Here is an 18,243-nt window from a genome sequence, read left to right as displayed (position 1 = left end):
GTTTCCTTTATTTCTCTTTCAGATTTTTCATCATTAGTGTATAGGAATGCAAGAGATTTCTGTGAATTAATTTTGTATCCTGCTACTTTACTAAATTCATTATTTAGCTCTAGTAGTTTTCTGGTAGCATCTTTAGGATTCTCCATGTATAGTATCATGTCATCTGCAAACAGTGACAGTTTTACTTCTTCTTTTCCCATTTGTATTCCTTTTATTTTTTTGTCTTCGCTGATTGCTGTGGCCAAAACTTCCAAACCTATGTTGAATAATAGTGGTGAGAGTGTCTTGTTCCTGATCTTAGAGGAAATGGTTTCAGTTTTTCACCATTAAGAACGATGTTGGCTGTGGGTTTGTCATATATGGCCTTTATTATGTTGAGGTAAGTTCCCTCTATGCCTACTTTCTGGACGTTTTTTTTTTTTATCATAAACGGTGTTGAATTTTATCGAAAGCTTTTTCTGCGTCTATTGAGATGATCATATGGGTTTTATCCTTCAATTTGTTAACATGGTGTATCACATTGATTGATTTGCGTGTATTGAAGAATCCTTGCATCCCTGGGATAAACCCCACTTGATCATGGTATACGATCCTTTTAATGTGCTGTTGGATTCTGTTTGCTAGTATTTTGTTGAGGATTTTTGCATCTACGTTCATCAGTGATATTGGTCTGTAGTTTTCTCTCTTTGTGACATCTTTGTCTGGTTTTGGTATCAGGGTGATGGTGGCCTCATAGAATGAGTTTGGGAGTGTTCCTCCCTCTCCTATATTTTGGAAGAGTTTGAGAAGGACAGGTATTAGCTCTTCTCTAAATGTTTGATAGAATTCACCTGTGAAGCCATCTGGCCCTGGGCTTTTGTTTGTTGGAAGATTTTTAATCACAGTTTCAATTTCAGTGCTTGTGATTGGTCTGTTTATATTTTCTATTTCTTCCTGGCTTAGTCTCAGAAGGTTGTGCTTTTCTAAGAATTTGTCCATTTCTTCCAGGTTGTCCATTTTATTGGCCTATAGTTGTTTGTAGTAATCTCTCATGATTCTTTGTATTTCTGCAGTGTCAGTTGTTACTTCTCCTTTTTCATTTCTAATTCTATTGATTTGAGTCTTCTCCAAGACCCAAGAAAAATCTTGATGAGTCTGGCTAATGGTTTATAAATTTTGTTTATCTTCTCAAAGAACGAGCTTTTGGTTTATTGATCTTTGCTATTGTTTCCTTCATTTCTTTTTCATTTATTGTTGATCTAATCTTTATGATTTCTTTCCATCTGCTAACTCTGGGGTTTTTTGGTTCTTCCTTCTCTAATTGCTTTAGGTGTAAGGTTTGGTTATTTACATGAGATGTTTCTTGTTTTTTTTTTTTTCCCCGGTACACGGGCCTCTCACTACTGTGGCCTCTCCCGTTGCAGAGCACAGGCTCCGGACGCATAGGCTCAGCGGCCATGGCTCACGCGCCCAGCCACTCCGCGGCATGTGGGATCTTCCCGGACTGGGGTACGAACCCGTGTCCCCTGCATCGGCAGGCGGACTCTCAACCACTACCTCACCAGGGAAGCCCTGTTTCTTGTTTCTTGAGGTAGGATTGTATTGCTATAAACTTCCTTCTTAGAACTTCTTTTGCTGCATCCCATAGGTTTTGGGTCGTCGTGTTTTCATTGTCATTGGTTTCTAGGTATTTTTTGATTTCCTCTTTGATTTCTTCAGTGATCTCGTGGTTATTTAGTAGTGTATTGTTTAGCCTCCATGTTTATATTTTTTACAGTTTTTTTTCCTGTAATTGATATTTAGTCTCATAATGTTGTGGTCAGAAAGGATATTTGAGATACTGTAGTTATGAATTCAGTTTATAACTTAGAATTGTGGAAGTTGTATTTCAGCCTTTGAAGCAGCACAAAATAGTCTTCATTATAGAAAATAGTTCTTGGTAGCACAAGATTTTTCTGTAATTATCAATAGAAAACCCCACCCCACCCCCAAACAGAAGTTGGTAGCAGGATTAATCAGAATGTAATGAGGCAAATAGTCAAGAGATGGTGTTATGAGTATGCACCATGAGGTGAGCTTTTTTGAGACTGGGAGCTGCCACCTGTCGAGGTGGTTTAAATCAGGATTTTGGCAGAAGCACATTACTGTGACAGTCAGTAAATGTTAGCGAAAATCAGTCTCTTCTACATACCCAACTTAGGAATGCAGTCATTAAGCCCCCATACTGTGACTCAGCTCATAAGATACAGAGAAGAAATTATTTAACTCACTAAGCGATTTGGAAGTTGTCTTCAAGATTGTTAACCCACAGCAAAATTGGTTGATACATGGGATGGAAGTCAAAATCGGTAATTTTTAATTTTCTCTCCATTTTCACTATAAAAGCTTAAGAATCTCAGTCTAACATTTTCTGAGAAAAGAAAATCAACAGCATTGATATATGTGTGATTTTGTAACACTGTAGCCAGAAGAGCATATAATAATCTTATCAGTAGGGGGGAAATGGAATTTCATGAATGATTATGTTGAAAAATGCCTGCAGACTTAAGTACTTAATACGACTTACATGTCTCTAAAGGAAAATATGAATTATAAAAGAGGAAAAGTTCTGACTTATTTCTCAGATCTGCACTGATTTATGCCAAGCATAATGCCTTGGACTCATCTTTGTGCCTCAGATTTTCCATGAGTGAGAATGCTACCATGAATGTATCATAGACCTTGTAATAATTTTTGTAAGTTATTCTTAATTTAAAACCTCTGAGAAAGTTTAACTTCAAAGAATATCAGAGCTTTAAAAAAAGGCTTAAAGCAGAAGTGATTCAAGCAGTCCAAGATATTGACAGATGCTACTGAAAAGGGTTTGCAGACACCAAGAGCCTTGAATCTCCCTTTGAAGCTTGTTTCATCTTTCAATAAACTATTCTTATTTTTTAAAATATTCCTTCTTGCTTTACATTTTCTCTGGTTCCTTGAACTCTAACCATTCTCTAAGCAGAAAACAATGTTATCCTACCTCTTGCAACATAAGAATTCCTGTATTCTTAAAACAATTCTTTATATCCTTGAAGATACCCATAAAGGGTTGAGCAAGCAACTAGTATTTATTGAGAACTTACTGTATTCTAAATATGATGCTTGTGAAAGGGGTATAAAAAGCTAGCAGGGTTCCAGACAGTACCTCTGAGAGACTTATTGCATTCTAATTGAAAAACTTGTTGAATCTGAGCTGAGCTTCAAGACTACCAGTTCCAATCCTTTAAAGCTAGATTTCCCTCTGCACCACACTAGTTGTGCCCTCTATGCTTGATTATCTCCAATGACAGGGACCTCAATGTTTCCTGAAAAACTGCTCCTTCCAATTTTTGACATCACTTAGTTGCTAGAGGAAACAAATCTCCATATAAATTTAGCCACAAAACAGGAATGAGTGAAGTACTGTAAGTGCTGAATCAGCTGAAAAAGACAAGTTCTGTATGAGGTCAAAGGAAAGAGGAATCACTGTTGGTTGCTGTGGTCAGAAAAAGATGATTTAGGGTAAAATAACCAATATCTTTTAGTTTTCTCCAAAGTACAATACAAATGTGCATCTTTATTATTACTGTTATCATATGCAAATCCCCATAACAGTTAACATTTACTGAGTGCTTACTACATGCCAAGCATGTTATACTGTCTCTCAAGTAACACTGTATATACAATTTTATAGCTAGCTAGAGAATCTACTTTGTTCTAGGAACTATATCAGGTACATATATTATTTCATATAATCTGCACAACTAAACTTTGATATGGGTGTTATCATTTGCATTTTACCCGAAGAGACGTTGTGGCTCAGCGAGTTTCAGTAACCCATAGTGGCAGAGCAAGGCTTCTAAACCCACTATATCTGATGCCACTGTCCTAGTCTTATCTACTGTGCTAAACTGCCCCTCCAGGAAACTTTCCCTCTTCTATTAACTTATTAAAGAAAACAGGTGGCTGACTAGTTCTTTCCAGTCTTCCTTAGGGCTAAAATAAGGGGAAATTGGCATACTCAATGAGAGGGAAGCCCACTGGTAGTTTTACCTCTGGAGTCATCCTAATGGCCATTACTGATCCAACAGCCCAGGTCCTTCCCTCAGGTCTGAGAGGAAAATGTCTGATAGACATCCATTTTTACATATAAATAAGGAATGCCTTAATCCTCTAGGATTACTAAAATTTAACACTTGTAACTAAAAATGGTAAACTATCATATACCGAAGTCTCTAATTTAGTACTCTAAGAATTTGAGCTGCTTCACAATGAGGCTAAACCTTTAGAGTGACTGAGCACACGTTGATAGTTGTAATTCTTGTAATTTGAGGGATGGACTTTTCTTACTAGTATTAAGGTTATCTTGAATTGGTCATGGTTTCCAATTTCTACTCATCTTAAGATATTTTTGTTTCTTTCTTTTTTTTTTTTTTTGCGGTACGTGGGCCTCTCACTGCTGTGGCCTCTCCCATTGTGGAGCGCAGGCTCCGGACGCGCAGGCTCAGTGGCCATGGCTCACAGGCCCAGCCGCTCCGCGGCATCTGGGATCTTCCCAGACTGGGGCACGAACCCATGTCCCCTGCATCGGCAGGCGGACTCTCAACAACTGCGCCACCAGGGAAGCCCGACTTAAGATATTTTTACAGTTACTGTTAGTTTACTTCTGCAGATCATTTTGTTCTTGTATAACTGCTGAACTATAAAATTTGACCATTATTTCCTCATGGATTCTTCTTATCACTCAGGTTTTTTGTTTGTTTTTTGTTTTTACTGAAAAGTAGGAATGAAAATTAAGAACTCCTGAGATAAAGGGAAGAATTTCCATGATTTCCAGACCTTTTCTAGCCCTAAAAATTTCAGATGAACATTTTGGCATTTCAGAACAATGCTGGAGGGTAGATATTTTCCCTAATTTGAAGAAGAGGACACTGAGGTTCAGAAAGATTGAGTGACTTGCTAAGGTTTCAAAGCTAATAAGGTGGTAGAATGAAATTAAAACTTAGGTCAGCCTGGTTCCAAAGACTGTGCTTTTTCCATTATTTTATACTGTCAACCCCAGAGTGTTTGCCTTCCAATTCTCATCTCCAGATTTCTTTTCCTCCACTCATTGGACTGAATATAACTCTAATAATTACTAACCACATGGGTAAAATTCCATTTGCGCTAACCTCAGGAAAACCAAATTCTGTTAGCAGGAATTTGATTATTACTGAACTGTTAACTGGTGTGTGAGTATCTTTTGTTATAAAGAAATTCTGGACATAATGGCTTTTGTTTGCAACAAAATGTAACACATCTATATTTCAGAAACTGAAATGCATATTAGGTAAATTGCTATGGGTAAGATGGCTATAGATGTACACAACATTTGAATAAAGACTAAGAAAAAGAAAAAGAAAAAAACCTTTAACTTTGGAATTTCTTGCAGGCATTCTGCAAAGGCTCACTGATCTTGGAACATGGATGTCTCTTACTGCCCCCAGCTGTCAGATGAGATTATTAAAGCACTGGCCATTTATTGTATTAATCTCACATCTCTCAGCATTGCTGGCTGTCCAAAGGTATGTGCAGGAGTCAGCTCAGACATATCAGATTGAAGTATTGCCAAAGAACCCAGGCAGGGTAGCAATTAGCAGTTGGACTCACCAGAGAACTTGTTTTCTTTGCCATGTCTGTGGTATTCATTAGAGTTCTCTTCTTTCCCCAAATTGGAAATAGCTTTATGATTTCATTTGTGTCAAAGTAGAATCTGCAAGAAGTTAAAGACAACTCTTATACAAATATAAAAATGTGTCAAATATTTAATTCAATGAGAGAACCAGCAAAATGGTAAAGTCAATTCATAGAGCATTTGATCAAACTGGGTATTTATATAGGAACTAAAGAAAGAATGTTGGAATATAATTGTTAGGTTAAATCCAAAATTGGTTAATGTCCTACAAGGTAATAAATCCATAACCTTGGAGTTATAGTTTCTACCAGACAGAAATAATTTGCATCTCTCCTGGGCAAAAATATAACAGAGTTTGGGCCCTAATCAGTACTAAACAGTATGTCAAACAAAAGCATAATTCCTTATAGAATTTCTCAGTTGGACCTGTTAAAACAATGTTCCGGTAAGACAGTGAAAGGATATGCAATCATCTTTTGTCTTATTTTCAAGTGTTGGATAATTTTTCTTGACATCTTCTTTGAAAGGAATATATACTCATTGCAAAATCTTTGGACTACATATAAAAGTGTGAAGGACAAAGTAAAAATTCAAAGTCATACCACCAACCAGGACATAACCACTGTTGCATTTTATACTTATTCTTCTAGAATTCTTTTCTATGTACAGAGATTATAAATAGTTACAGGTTTGTGCTTTGTCTTGTTTTTTAAAGAACAGAATCATACTTTCTATAATACATTGTAACCTACTTTCTTTTCTCTTAATATACTATGCATATATCCCCATGTCAAGAAATAGAGATCTCTGGCTCTGGATTAATATGGCAGATTGAATATACACACATAATTTTGTTCCCTCTTGAAACCCTACCAAAACTGCAGAAGAAGGGTGAGGGGCCACTTTGATAGGGAAAACAGTAGAGGAGACAAGAGCAACGAAATTTTGGAAACTTGAAAGTAGATGGACGAATTTAGCATACCAGAGATAGCTTTGAATCCTAAGACAACATAGAGAAAGCTGGGAAAAAAGTGGATTTACACCATAATCTTCAAACTTGGCAATACTGTGTACCTCTGGAACTAGCTTAAGACGGTGGCTAGAATAAGGAAGACTGGGTTAAACGTTCTTGAGAAGTAGACAGATCTCTAGATCTGCTCCTCTACTCCATACCTCTGGGCAACTGCCCCTCCCCACTCTCACCAGATTTGAGATGTATTTCCTACAGCCAGATTTCTCAGCCTTGGCGTTACTGATATTTTGGACAAGATCATTCTTTGTAGTGGGGGACTGTTCTGTGTACTGTAGGATGTTTAACAGCATCCTTGCCCTCTATCCACTATATGTCAGTAGCACCTAGCCCCCCACACCTCCAGTCATAACAATAAAAAATGTCTCCAGATATTGCTAAATGTCCTCTGGGAGGGGGGGACTGAAATCTCTCTACTATCTGCTCTCCAGATAATAAAACAGAAGGTTGCTGAGCTGGGAGACTCATGTATAATTGAGATCTTGGGTACAAAAATGAAAATGGGAATTAAGTGACTCAATGCTGAACGCAGAGACATTCAGCACTTTTCCAACAGAGCATTTAGAATATGGGTGCCAGATCTCTGCCTCCAGGCAGCAGATTGGAAGCCTCTTTTCTGGGGACTCTGACTAGCCCAACATGAAAGATTGAAAAATACTGACATATGTGGATTTTCCAACAAATAAGCCATCTAAACCATTGAAGTTTAATGTAGAGAAGGCCCATATCCTGCACTCAGACCTTCCAATCAGCTTTTAGCTCTCCACTATTAATCATGAGCAGACATCAAGGACATAAGAGACTAGACTTAAAAGAAAAGCCTCTAAAGTGGAAGATAAAGACCAAACCAAATTAACAGGAAAAACTCAGAGGAAGTAAAATACTCAGAGGGAAGAAAACTAAAAAAACTTTAAAAAAATCCTCAGAAATTGCAAGGTTATTAACAACCTTGTCCTCTTCTATTGTGCACACTGATGGGCTTCTGTTTACCAAAGCATCACCTGACATTTCAAGATGCCTTCATTCTAGCTAGTCTAAAAATTCAGCTTCTCAGTTGTTTAGTCTGGGTGGTGAGTAGACTAAGAAAGTGATGCTAGGAACTCCTGATTCCTCCATCATTAACTGTGCCACAATAAGGAAAAGGAGGCAGTGGTGGGAAAGACATGGTGAATCATGACATTAATCTGAAAAATTCACAGTAAAACTCTCTTTGTTCAATAGTGTACTTGTTTAGAACTAGGGAAAACAGATGCCTTTCTGGTCAACATCATCTGGTTCTAGAAGTGAGCTGGGTCAAGGAACTCAGGACACTAGCAGCACTGACCATGAACCCTCTGCAGCTTGAGCAGTCATGGCTCGCAGGGTCCTTGCTTCCACTGCACACGGACACATGGGTAACACATGGCTCACTGGGAACTGCCTTGGCTGTAAAGCAGGCACAGATGTCGACTGGGCTTTTAAGAGGCTCCACTAATAAGCGAGGAAGGTAGGAGAATGAGAAAAGGAAAGACTCCAATGAGAACAGGAATTGAGGCAGAGAATTTTTTGTTGTTTCGTTTCACTTTGGTTTGTTTTTTGGTAAGGAAAAACTGAGAGTTCCTTCTATAAATCGTGCGGTGGATATTGTCTTGCAGCCTAGAAACTAAGGAGGATATCACACAAGTAAGATATTATAAAATGAATCACTCTACACTGAAGATCTACGCTGAGAAAAAGGAAGGGGAGTAGTTATTTCAGAACCTCAATGTAAGGGAGGATTTAGCTTTACCATCTATGCAGATGAAATGAGTATCCTGATTCAGAAGATGTAGTGACCTTAAGTTGGGCCAATGTGAACACTCCTCACAGCCTCAGAAATCATAAGGCTGTGGTCCTGTCTAATACATTTCAGTTCCATTGCTTCTGATGAGCCATGAAACACATTAGTGTCTGGCTCACCATTCCAGGCTAGGTTTCCCAAAAGCCCATGGGTCAATCTTGAATGGCCATCTTGTCCACCTCCTGGAAGGTCCCTTCAATCAGCTCGCCGCCAAGGTCAGTGAGTAGTACTGTGACCTCATCCCACCCAGCACTAAAATGAGAATAACATAATCTCTGCTCAGTAGGACTGAGATCAAGACCATGTATCTGGGAGTTACGAGCATGGCCAGTCATCTCCACCTCCAGTTTCCAGCTCCCATAAGTCCCCAAAACATCACCTCAGTCACTGAACATTTGGGATTCTGATCTACAGGAAATGTTGGGCTCCTTTTCAGTTCCCCCGGTATCAATAAAACCTAGCACTCTGAGCTCTACCTATCCAGGATTTTTCCATCATCTCATTGTCTTTCCTTTTCTCTACAATTCTGAGGGTTAATCCCCACCCCCAGTGACATTAGGTCTTCAGAGACCCACAAAGAATGGCAAAAATGTCTGAAGCATTTTTGTGAGAATCAGATGCAATGTTAAACCTTGGTTCTGAGCAAGTTCTGGAAACAGAGCATGCTTAGACAATGACATCTATTTTTCCAAACATAAAAAGTATACATTTCAAACTGAAGGGTTTTTCAGCATAATTCTCTCAATTTTATGTTAAAAACAAGAGCTTAGCCTCATGGCATGTTTTTTAGAATGTTCAAACATTTAAAATAAGAAATTAAATCCAGTTGGAAAAAAATTCCTTTGGGGAGAGTAATCTAGTTGATTTTGTAGCAAGTCCCAGTTCAGCTATAAATTCAAAAGCTAAACCTTGAGTAAGTGAAGTAATCCAAGAAGTGGAGTTGAATTACCTCTGCAGAACATCTGGGCAAACTCTCAAGATACTGGAACCCTGAGCAGAAATTCTCAGAGTGAGATTCATGCAGTCTCTGTGGCTTCTACTCTTCTCTCCCCTGCTGCCTACAAACATCTGTCTTACCTACTTGTCCCTTTCCAGAACCAATTACTCCATACACAAATCATCAGAGATGTCCAGATCCCTTCTCACAGCAATCTGGTCCTGTCTGCAACAGGTTAACTTCAGTGGATATATATATTTTATAGTTTTGTAACATGTGATGTCATTAAACTTATGTTTCTCAAATTGATGATGCCTTACAGTGGATTTCAAGTTTAAAGTTAAATCCCATTACTGCAGCATTTCATAAACTGCTCATATTGGTGTGACAGGTATTACTAGGGAAATTTTGATGAAGTTTCCAATCCCAAACAGAAAACTCTAAAATGAAAATAATAGCAAGATCACAAATTCTATTAGTGCCACTTGAAACAGACATCTTACTGTTCTGGAAACAGACTTAAATCACTAACTTGAGTTATATAGGCTCATCACGTGACAAGCTAGTTAAAGAGAATCTACAATGGTTCTGATTCTACTTGTTATGGACTGAGTATTTATGTCCTTCCAAAATTTGTATGTTGAAACCCTCATCCCTGATGTGATAGTATTAGGAGGTGAGGCTTTGGGGGGCTAATTAGGTTTAGACCGAGGTCACAAGGGTAGAGCCCCCATGATGGAATTAGTGTCCTTAAAGAATAGGAAGAAACTAGAGCTCACTCTCTGCCATGTGAGGCTACAGCAAGAAGGTAGCCATCTGCAAACCAGGAAGAGGGCCCTCACCAGACACTGAACCTGTGGGTAACTTGATCTTGGACTCCTCAGCCTCTAGAACTGTGAGAAATAAATGTATGCTATTTAAACCATCTAGTCTGTGGTATTTTGTTATAGCAGCCCAAACTGACCAATACACTACTCTTCCCTGGGATGGAGTTTGTTGGAATAATCAGAGTTACTTTGGCTGTGTGTTTAGATTACTGACTCAGCATTGGAGATGTTATCGGCAAAATGCCATTACCTGTACATTTTGGATGTTTCCGGTTGTATCCTGCTTACTGACCAAATGCTTGTGAAACTTCAGATGGGCTGCAAACAACTCCGGATCCTAAAGATGCTATACTGCAGACTTATTTCCAAGTAAGTATGTACCTGAATATGAAAAGCTTTGAGAACTACTTTCTGAGAAAATAGAATATGTCACCACAGCATTCATAATACATAGTGGTTTTCAGAGTTAGGAAGGTTTCATTTTATTTTTTACCTAATTGAAGCCAATATTTTGGGCGGAACCAAGGGAAGCTCCCTCTAAAATAGTCTTTGTGGCTTCACATTCCTTTCCCAGTAGCCCTTCTACTCTTAGTACTTCCCCTTCTTTGACCATGCAGATGCTCAAGGCCTTAACTCTGCTCCTCATAGAATAATCACTAGCTCTTCCTCTACTCCTCTCTCAAAATATTTCCATTCAGTTAATCTCCTCTAGGGGTTAAGAAACGAATCAGACTAAACTAGCTCACAATTATGGACAAATTATTAACAGTTATCCTAAGAGCCCCATCTCTCCCAAAGCTATTTGTTTGACAGTTGTTATTTAACTAAGATCTAGAGCTCAGAGTAAGGTATTCTGATGACTGCTACAGGCCAACCTATTTACTCAATTTACAAAATGTTTCCAATGAAATAAGAGTTGGGTAAATAAGCAATCTATAAAGGTAGAATGTATTAGGTGTCCACCCTGTGAGTTTTTAGATAGAAAGCAGTTATTTGCTCCATTGTTCATTTTTTTTTCCTACTGACTGAAAGTAAAAATGTGCAAGTATTTTAACTGACCTCTTGAAGTAACCTGTGGAGTGTTCAAATGAGAATTCCTGACCAATCCCTGAAGGTCAGGTTCTTTTCTGAAGGTTGGAAAAATGAATACTAAGAATTAATAGTATCAAGGTACAAAGTACATAAGGTGTTCTAAGCATGTAGACTTCACAGAAGAACTTTCTTAATTAAGCAGCCCGGGCATGAGCTGACCCATGAGACCTGGTCACTTGATGCCTGAGGAAGAAAATGATTTCTGATCTAAGGATGTGTATGCTAAAATGAAATGAAAAACAAAACAAAAACAAAACTATTACTTGTAAAATAGGCACTCTCACTGGGCCCAGGCTTGCCAGGGAGGAGGGCAGCCAACTGAAGCTGGATCAGAAAAAAGGGAGCAGGTTCTTAAAAATTTTTGGAGAGGAGTAGAGACTCAGCCCTTCTTGATAGGTCTGGAGACGACTGACATGGATATTATTAACTTCATTTAAAGTGTATACCATGAAATGAGGTCCTACGAGTCCCTGCTGACCCTGTCATATCGTTAAACAGCCAACTTTGGGCAAGATGACAGTAAATGAATTAATATATTACACAAAGGAGTTTAGCTTCTAACCTTTTGACTTTATTTTGCCGATCATTATTTTGGGGAGGTAATATTATTGAACTTCTAAAACGTAGGATTTTAAGTAGAATGAATGAAGACTTTCTAGCCAGGGCCTCTCTGATCCTAAACATGGTGAACGTAATCATGGTATGGGATGTTAAAGTGTAATAAATATGGTGCTTGGTCAAGAAGACCCAAGATATCTAGTAATTTCCAATTCCTGCCTTTGACTACCCACTCCTCTTGCAAGGTCCTTAGATAAAAATACGCAAAGAAAATAAAACAAGTAAGATTTTACTACTAGGGTTTGGCCCCCAAAACCCAATGCAAAACTCTAGTTAACTAACTGAATCTATGGAAAATTCCTTTACCTAATCCAGGACAGCCAAAAGGTCTATTTTGTTTTCTACCACCAAGCCTGCCTGTCCCTATGAGCAAGAAGCAGACAGAGACTTGGCCCTAATACCTAGAAGGGAGCTGGCTTGTCTGCCCATCTCATTGTCTAAAGAGGCCAAACCACTGTACTCTCCCTTATAGCTCCACTCCTGCTAAGATCCAGCAAGAAAGAGGCCTAGAATTCTCTGATTCTATCCTTGTCTAGCAATGGAGAAGGGCTATCCCCGCAGCAGGGTGGCTAGACTAGTTAGGCTCCAGGAGCATCTGTTCTTGACATCCTGCTTCTAGGAGAGGATGCTGTTTGTCAGTCAAGCACAAGATACTTGGGTTTCAAAACTGATTAGAGAAGTGGTAAGGCCTGGCCACATTCTGCTGTTTGGGGTCAGCTCTAGAGACTGTAGAGCATCTTCTTCTCCACTTAGATCCATGGGATTCTTGGGTGGAACTGGAAGTGCTGCAGAGAATGTGGACCCTTCAAGACACAAGCTCATGATGACATCTAATCCCCTACCTATGTTCACTCTAAAAAAGCACAGTTGTTTGCTCTCGCTCCCTAAACAGCAAGAGCTTTGTTTTGTCTGGGTGAAATGGAACATTTGGTAGTTAGGATATAGGAGATTTTTCTTGGGAAGAGGTTCAATGACTTTGAATCACAAAGCAATGTATTCCCACACATCTGATTCCATTTGGACATAAAAGTATACAATGCAGCCCTTAAAGTCCAATTATAGCCCTCAGAAGAAACTGTTCTTTATACAAATTCCCCCATACTCAATGGAATCTGAAAACACTGCACCAGCTTTACAAATCAAAGAGGTCTGTTCAGCCCATCCTATCTGAACTAGGGGAGTAGCAAACTTTTGGTCAATGAGCAAATTGGCTGAAGCGCTTCCAGCATGAGATATGCTGTTATTCTACAACCCCAGAGCCTGAAGGGATCCCAGGAAGTGATTCCAGAAGTCCCATGTGGAGACATAATAAAGTCTCCTTTAATTCAAGGAGAAATAAGTAATAACTGAGATTATAAATTTGACGGGAAAATCTAGCTGTCTACATTTGAAGCAGTTGTATTCAACTAACCTTTCAATTTATGGACCTCTGTGGGGAAAGCAAGACAGGCAATGGAGATGAAGAAAAGCATAGTGGAAAAGAGGGAGAAAGACCCAAACAATAGTCTCCACAACCCAGGAGGGTCTGAATCACAAAGAGGCAGAAGAGCCATTAAGTCTATAATTAGCAAAGAGCAAAGGGACCTTTCTGATATTTTTGTGTCTGGAGTCGAAAACTTTAAACTTTAGAGAGATGAGTAGAGAAAGTCTAGGTGGTCTTCAGAGCCCCAAACAGCAGTATAGAGATTCCTTGAGGACCTTATTTAGCAGTTCCTGGCAGCATAAATTACTACCTAGGTACTCTAATATCTGTGTTGTTAGGAAATAAATCTCAGAGTTCTCCTCTCTAGCTCACGGAAAGGTCTTTGTGGTAAGGCCCTTGTAATTTGGACCTACTGAATTTTATTATTAATATGAACAAATAATATTACTTAACAATTATCACTGGCCATGTATGTGCTAAATCTTATTTTATGTTTATTATCTAATCCTCACAAATACCCTATTACCATAAAAATGAATAAGGAAACTGGTATAAGCAGCTTAAATAACATACCCAAAGTCATACAAATAAAAGACAGAGCCATACTTTGTACCTAGATCTTATCACTGTTATGCTGCTCTTTTATCTTTAGATTAGTGATTTTCAAGTTTTTTAAAGCTCTAACATTCAAGAGATTTGATCAATAAGGGGAGACAAGTACTGTTTGCCCAATTTACTTGCTGATGCATAAATAAGAGGCTGATTACAAGTAGTCTTCGATGTAGGCTCCAAATTCCCCTTTCTTTTAGCTTACTCAAGAAACTAGAAGGAAATGTGAGGGCAAGTGATGTTATTACAGGGATAACCTTGAATCCCCTTTAATTTATAAAAAACAAAAATCACTTACAAACTTCAAAATATCATTATTATTAACCATCTGATACTTTACAACTGTGTGGCATATCGTGTTTGAAAATCATTGTTCTATACTGATCCAAAGAAACCTCTCTCGCCAGGTTAAATGTGTAATGACTAACCACTGCAGTAGACGGCTTCAATTCCCAAATCATTTCCTACAAGTTCTTGGAGTCACTCAGGCCTAAGTACCTGAGCAGAAGGTACTCAAAGGATCCCACATGCACTTGAAGAAACTTAGAACACACAGTGAGTCCTAAGTAGACATTTTCTTTTCAATATTTCCCAGCTCCCATCTATACTAGAGCATTAAGCTATTAAAAGAGAGAGAGGGAGTTTGAGACAAACAGACAGACATGTTTCTGGCAGGAGCATTCAGTTTCTACATTTTCAAGTTTCCTGATACTTTTCATTTACTGTATCTGTTAATCTCTGAACTGGATGAACCAGAGAACTATTGAGCTACTTAAGCTTTGGGATCCTGATTATTAGCACAATTTACCCACACCCTCCCCATCAGGAAGGCAAGAGAGATGTGAAATGAATTCAAGTTGTGACAGTGAGTTCTTTAATTCCAAATGTGATCTAGTTTGAAAATTCTGCACTAGTGATTACTTCTGCAACTAGCTAATGCTCATCACTGTTATTACAGAGAAGCAGCTAACAGAATGTCATCTATAGTTCAGCAGCAGGAATATAATGCTACTGACCCTCCACTTTGGTTTGGCTATGACTGCGAAGGCAAGCCCCTTCCAGAGCAACAAGATATAACACAACTTAAAGATTCAGAATTGATGGCGGAAGAGTCAACATACAGTAGTGAAGAGGAAGCAGCATGACCTTCAACCTCAAGCAGGAAGAACAAAATATGTAGAACTTGGCAACTTCATTTCGTCCAAGTATTTTTACTAGCTGGATCTTAACTGTGTAAACAAACAGCAAATCATCTCCAGATTCTTATTCAGGCTACAAATGTTTCTAAATACATCTATAAGTTCTTCTGTCTAATAATCATGATTTTAAAAAGCCAAATCAAGCACTGCTACTACGTAAATTTTCCACTTAAATTTACCTTAATCAAACCAATAGTTTTGATGAGATTATCAAATTTAAGGTTACAGTTGTACGAAACAATCCTGAGAAATGTGATGTTATTGACAAGGAATTTAGAAGCTTCTCTTTAGAAAAGAAAGCAGAAGGCTATATAAATCAGAGTAAGAGTTTGAGTAAGGGCAATGACTTCAAGGATCTATATACATTTTACATATAGTAGTCAGTACATGTTTATCCCAGACTCCTAATTTATCTCTCCCCCTACCACCTTTCCCCTTTGGTAACCTAAGTTTGCTTTCTATGTCTGTGGGTCTATTTTTGTTTTGTAAATAAGTTCATTTGTATCTTTTCTTTTTTTAGATTCCATGTATAAGAGATGTCATATGATATTTGTCTTGGTCTAGCTTACTTCACTTAATGTGATAATCTCTAGGTTCATCCTTGTTGCTGCAAATGGTATTACTTCATTATTTTTAAGACTAATATTCCATTTTACACACACACACACACACACACACACACACACACACCCCACATCTTCTTTCTCCATTCATCTGTTATGGACACTTAGGTTGCTTCCATGTCTTGGCTATTGCAAATAGTGCTTCAATGAACATTGGGGTGCAAGTATGTTTTCGAATTATAGTTTTCTCTGGATATATGCCCAGGAGTGGGATTGCTGGATCATATGAAAGAAATTGAAGATGACACAAACAGATGGAAAGATATAACGTGTTCTTGAATTGAAAGAATCAATATTTTTTAAAATGACTATACTACCCAAAGCAATCTACAGATTCAGTGCAATCCCTATCAATTTACCAATGGCACTTTCCACAGAACTAGAACAAAAATAAATTTTTAATTTGTATGGAAACACAATAGATCCTGAATAGCCAAAGCAATCTTGAGAAAGAAAAACAGAGCAGGAGGAATGAGACTCTCTGACTTCAGACTATACTACAAAGCTACAGTAATCAAGAAAGTATGGTACTGGCACAAAAATAGAAATATAGGTCAATGGAAGAGAATAGAAAGCCCAGAAATAAACACACACACCTATGGTCAATTAATCTATGACAAAGGAGACAAGAAGATACAATGGAGAAAGAGTCTCCTCAATAAGTGGTGCTGGGAAAACTGGACAGCTATATATAAAAGAAAGAAATAACATTCTCTAACACCATATACAAAAATAAACTCAAAGTAGATTAAAGATCTAAATGTAAGACCAAATACTATAAACCTCCTAGAGGAAAACACAGGCAGAACACTCTGACATAAATTGCAGAAATATCTGTTTGGATCCATCTCCTAGAGTAATGGAAATAAAATCAAAAATAAACAAATGGGACCTAATTACACTTAAAAGCTTTTGCACAGCAAAGGAAACCTTAAACAAAATGAAAAGACAACCTACAGAATGGGAGAAAATATTTGCAAATGATGCAACAGACAAGGGATTAATTTACAACATATACAAACAGCTCATATAGCTCAATATCAAAAAAAACCCAAACAACCCAATCCAAATACAGGCAGAAGATCTAAATAGACATTTCTCCAAAAAAAGACATACAGATGGCCAACAGGCACATGAAAAAATGCTCAACATAACTAAATATTAGAGAAATGCAAATCAAAATTATAATGAGGTATTACCTCACTCTGATCAGAATGGCTACAGTCATAAATGCTGGGGAGGGAGTGGAGAAAGGGAACCCTCCTATACGGTTGGTGGAAATGCAAATTGGTACAGCCACTATGGAACAGTATGGAGGCTCCTTAAAAAACAGAAAGATCAAATTTGCACTATGGAAGAATTTTTCAAACTATGGTATATCAAAAAAGCTCCCAATTTTATGCTAGGAGATACGCGTTACTGATTGTGTATCTACAGATTAATTTTTAAAAGCTTTAATCTATGAATTTTTACCATTCTGGTAAAAGATAACTCCTTTTGGATTTTAACAGAATTCAAATGATCACATGCCAGTGTATCATTATTTGATACTACGTAACACTGATGTTTATAGAGTCCAGGAAAGGAAGAAATCTGTTCTGACTGCCACAAACAATGTTGGTAATATTAGATCAGTCTTTTAACCTTTCTATTTCCTCCATTACTCATCTTTTAAATGGGGTTACTGTCTTTTGTACCCCACAAATGTGAAGTAAGGATAAAACTTAAGGTAAAAGATATGAAAGTTATTTTGAAAAGTTTTTAAAGGTCTTATTTTTTTAAAAGGTATTTTACAAGGTATTATTATAGGGTATTCTGATATCAGCTAAATGCTTTTAGTAATTCTCCCCTTTCTTAAGTTGGTTTTGAAAGTTTTTGAAGTACGTAGTATCATTTAGCTGTAGAATGGCTCCTGGAAGTAGACAGGGGAATCAGCCGAGTAGGAAATTTTAAGACCTAACCCAACAGACATAAGATGACTGTTCCAGAGGGTGATTTTTAACTAAATTTGGAGATTCTGGCAGCTGCATATAAATTGGCTTCTGACCCCTAACTGTCACAAGCACAAAACTGGAGAGACCTATACAGGAGGCAACTGCTTTCTAAAGGAAAAACACGTGCATGGGGAAGACCAGGGTTAAGGAGAAACATACCCCGTTATGTTCTCTAGAAACCAGGCAGGGTATTTAACTGTCAAAGTCTGCTCCAAAAACTCTTTGAGTAAGGTCTTCTTTTAAACAAAAAGAGGAGACACATTTGTTAATTATGAGGAGACACATTTTATAGTTACAGAAATGAAAGAAAAAGGGTAGGTGTTAGAAAAAGTGGGCTATGAAAGGGGACCATGAAAAGTGGGCTATGAAATCTTTAAGTTCTCAGTGCAAAGTACTCAAGGTAT

The 18,243-nt window shown here is 37.9% G+C and overlaps 1 protein-coding gene across 1 annotated transcript in view; it reads left to right on the top strand.

The window, feature by feature from the left end:
* Positions 1 to 15,168, top strand: part of FBXL13 (F-box and leucine rich repeat protein 13) — a gene marked incomplete at both ends in the record, with an annotated part of 180,714 nt that extends 165,546 nt beyond the window's left edge. The window contains 4 exon segments of the mRNA XM_082661714.1: positions 5,426 to 5,457; positions 5,459 to 5,558; positions 10,487 to 10,650; positions 14,982 to 15,168. Coding sequence (XP_082517840.1) covers positions 5,426 to 5,457; positions 5,459 to 5,558; positions 10,487 to 10,650; positions 14,982 to 15,168 — 483 coding nt within the window.
* Positions 15,169 to 18,243: the final 3,075 nt, after the last annotated feature.

This window comes from Grampus griseus (genome assembly GCF_964374135.1).
Source record: "Grampus griseus genome assembly, chromosome: 9".
NCBI classification, from domain to species: Eukaryota; Metazoa; Chordata; class Mammalia; order Artiodactyla; family Delphinidae; genus Grampus; species Grampus griseus.
This window is presented reverse-complemented; position numbering and strand designations above follow the sequence as displayed.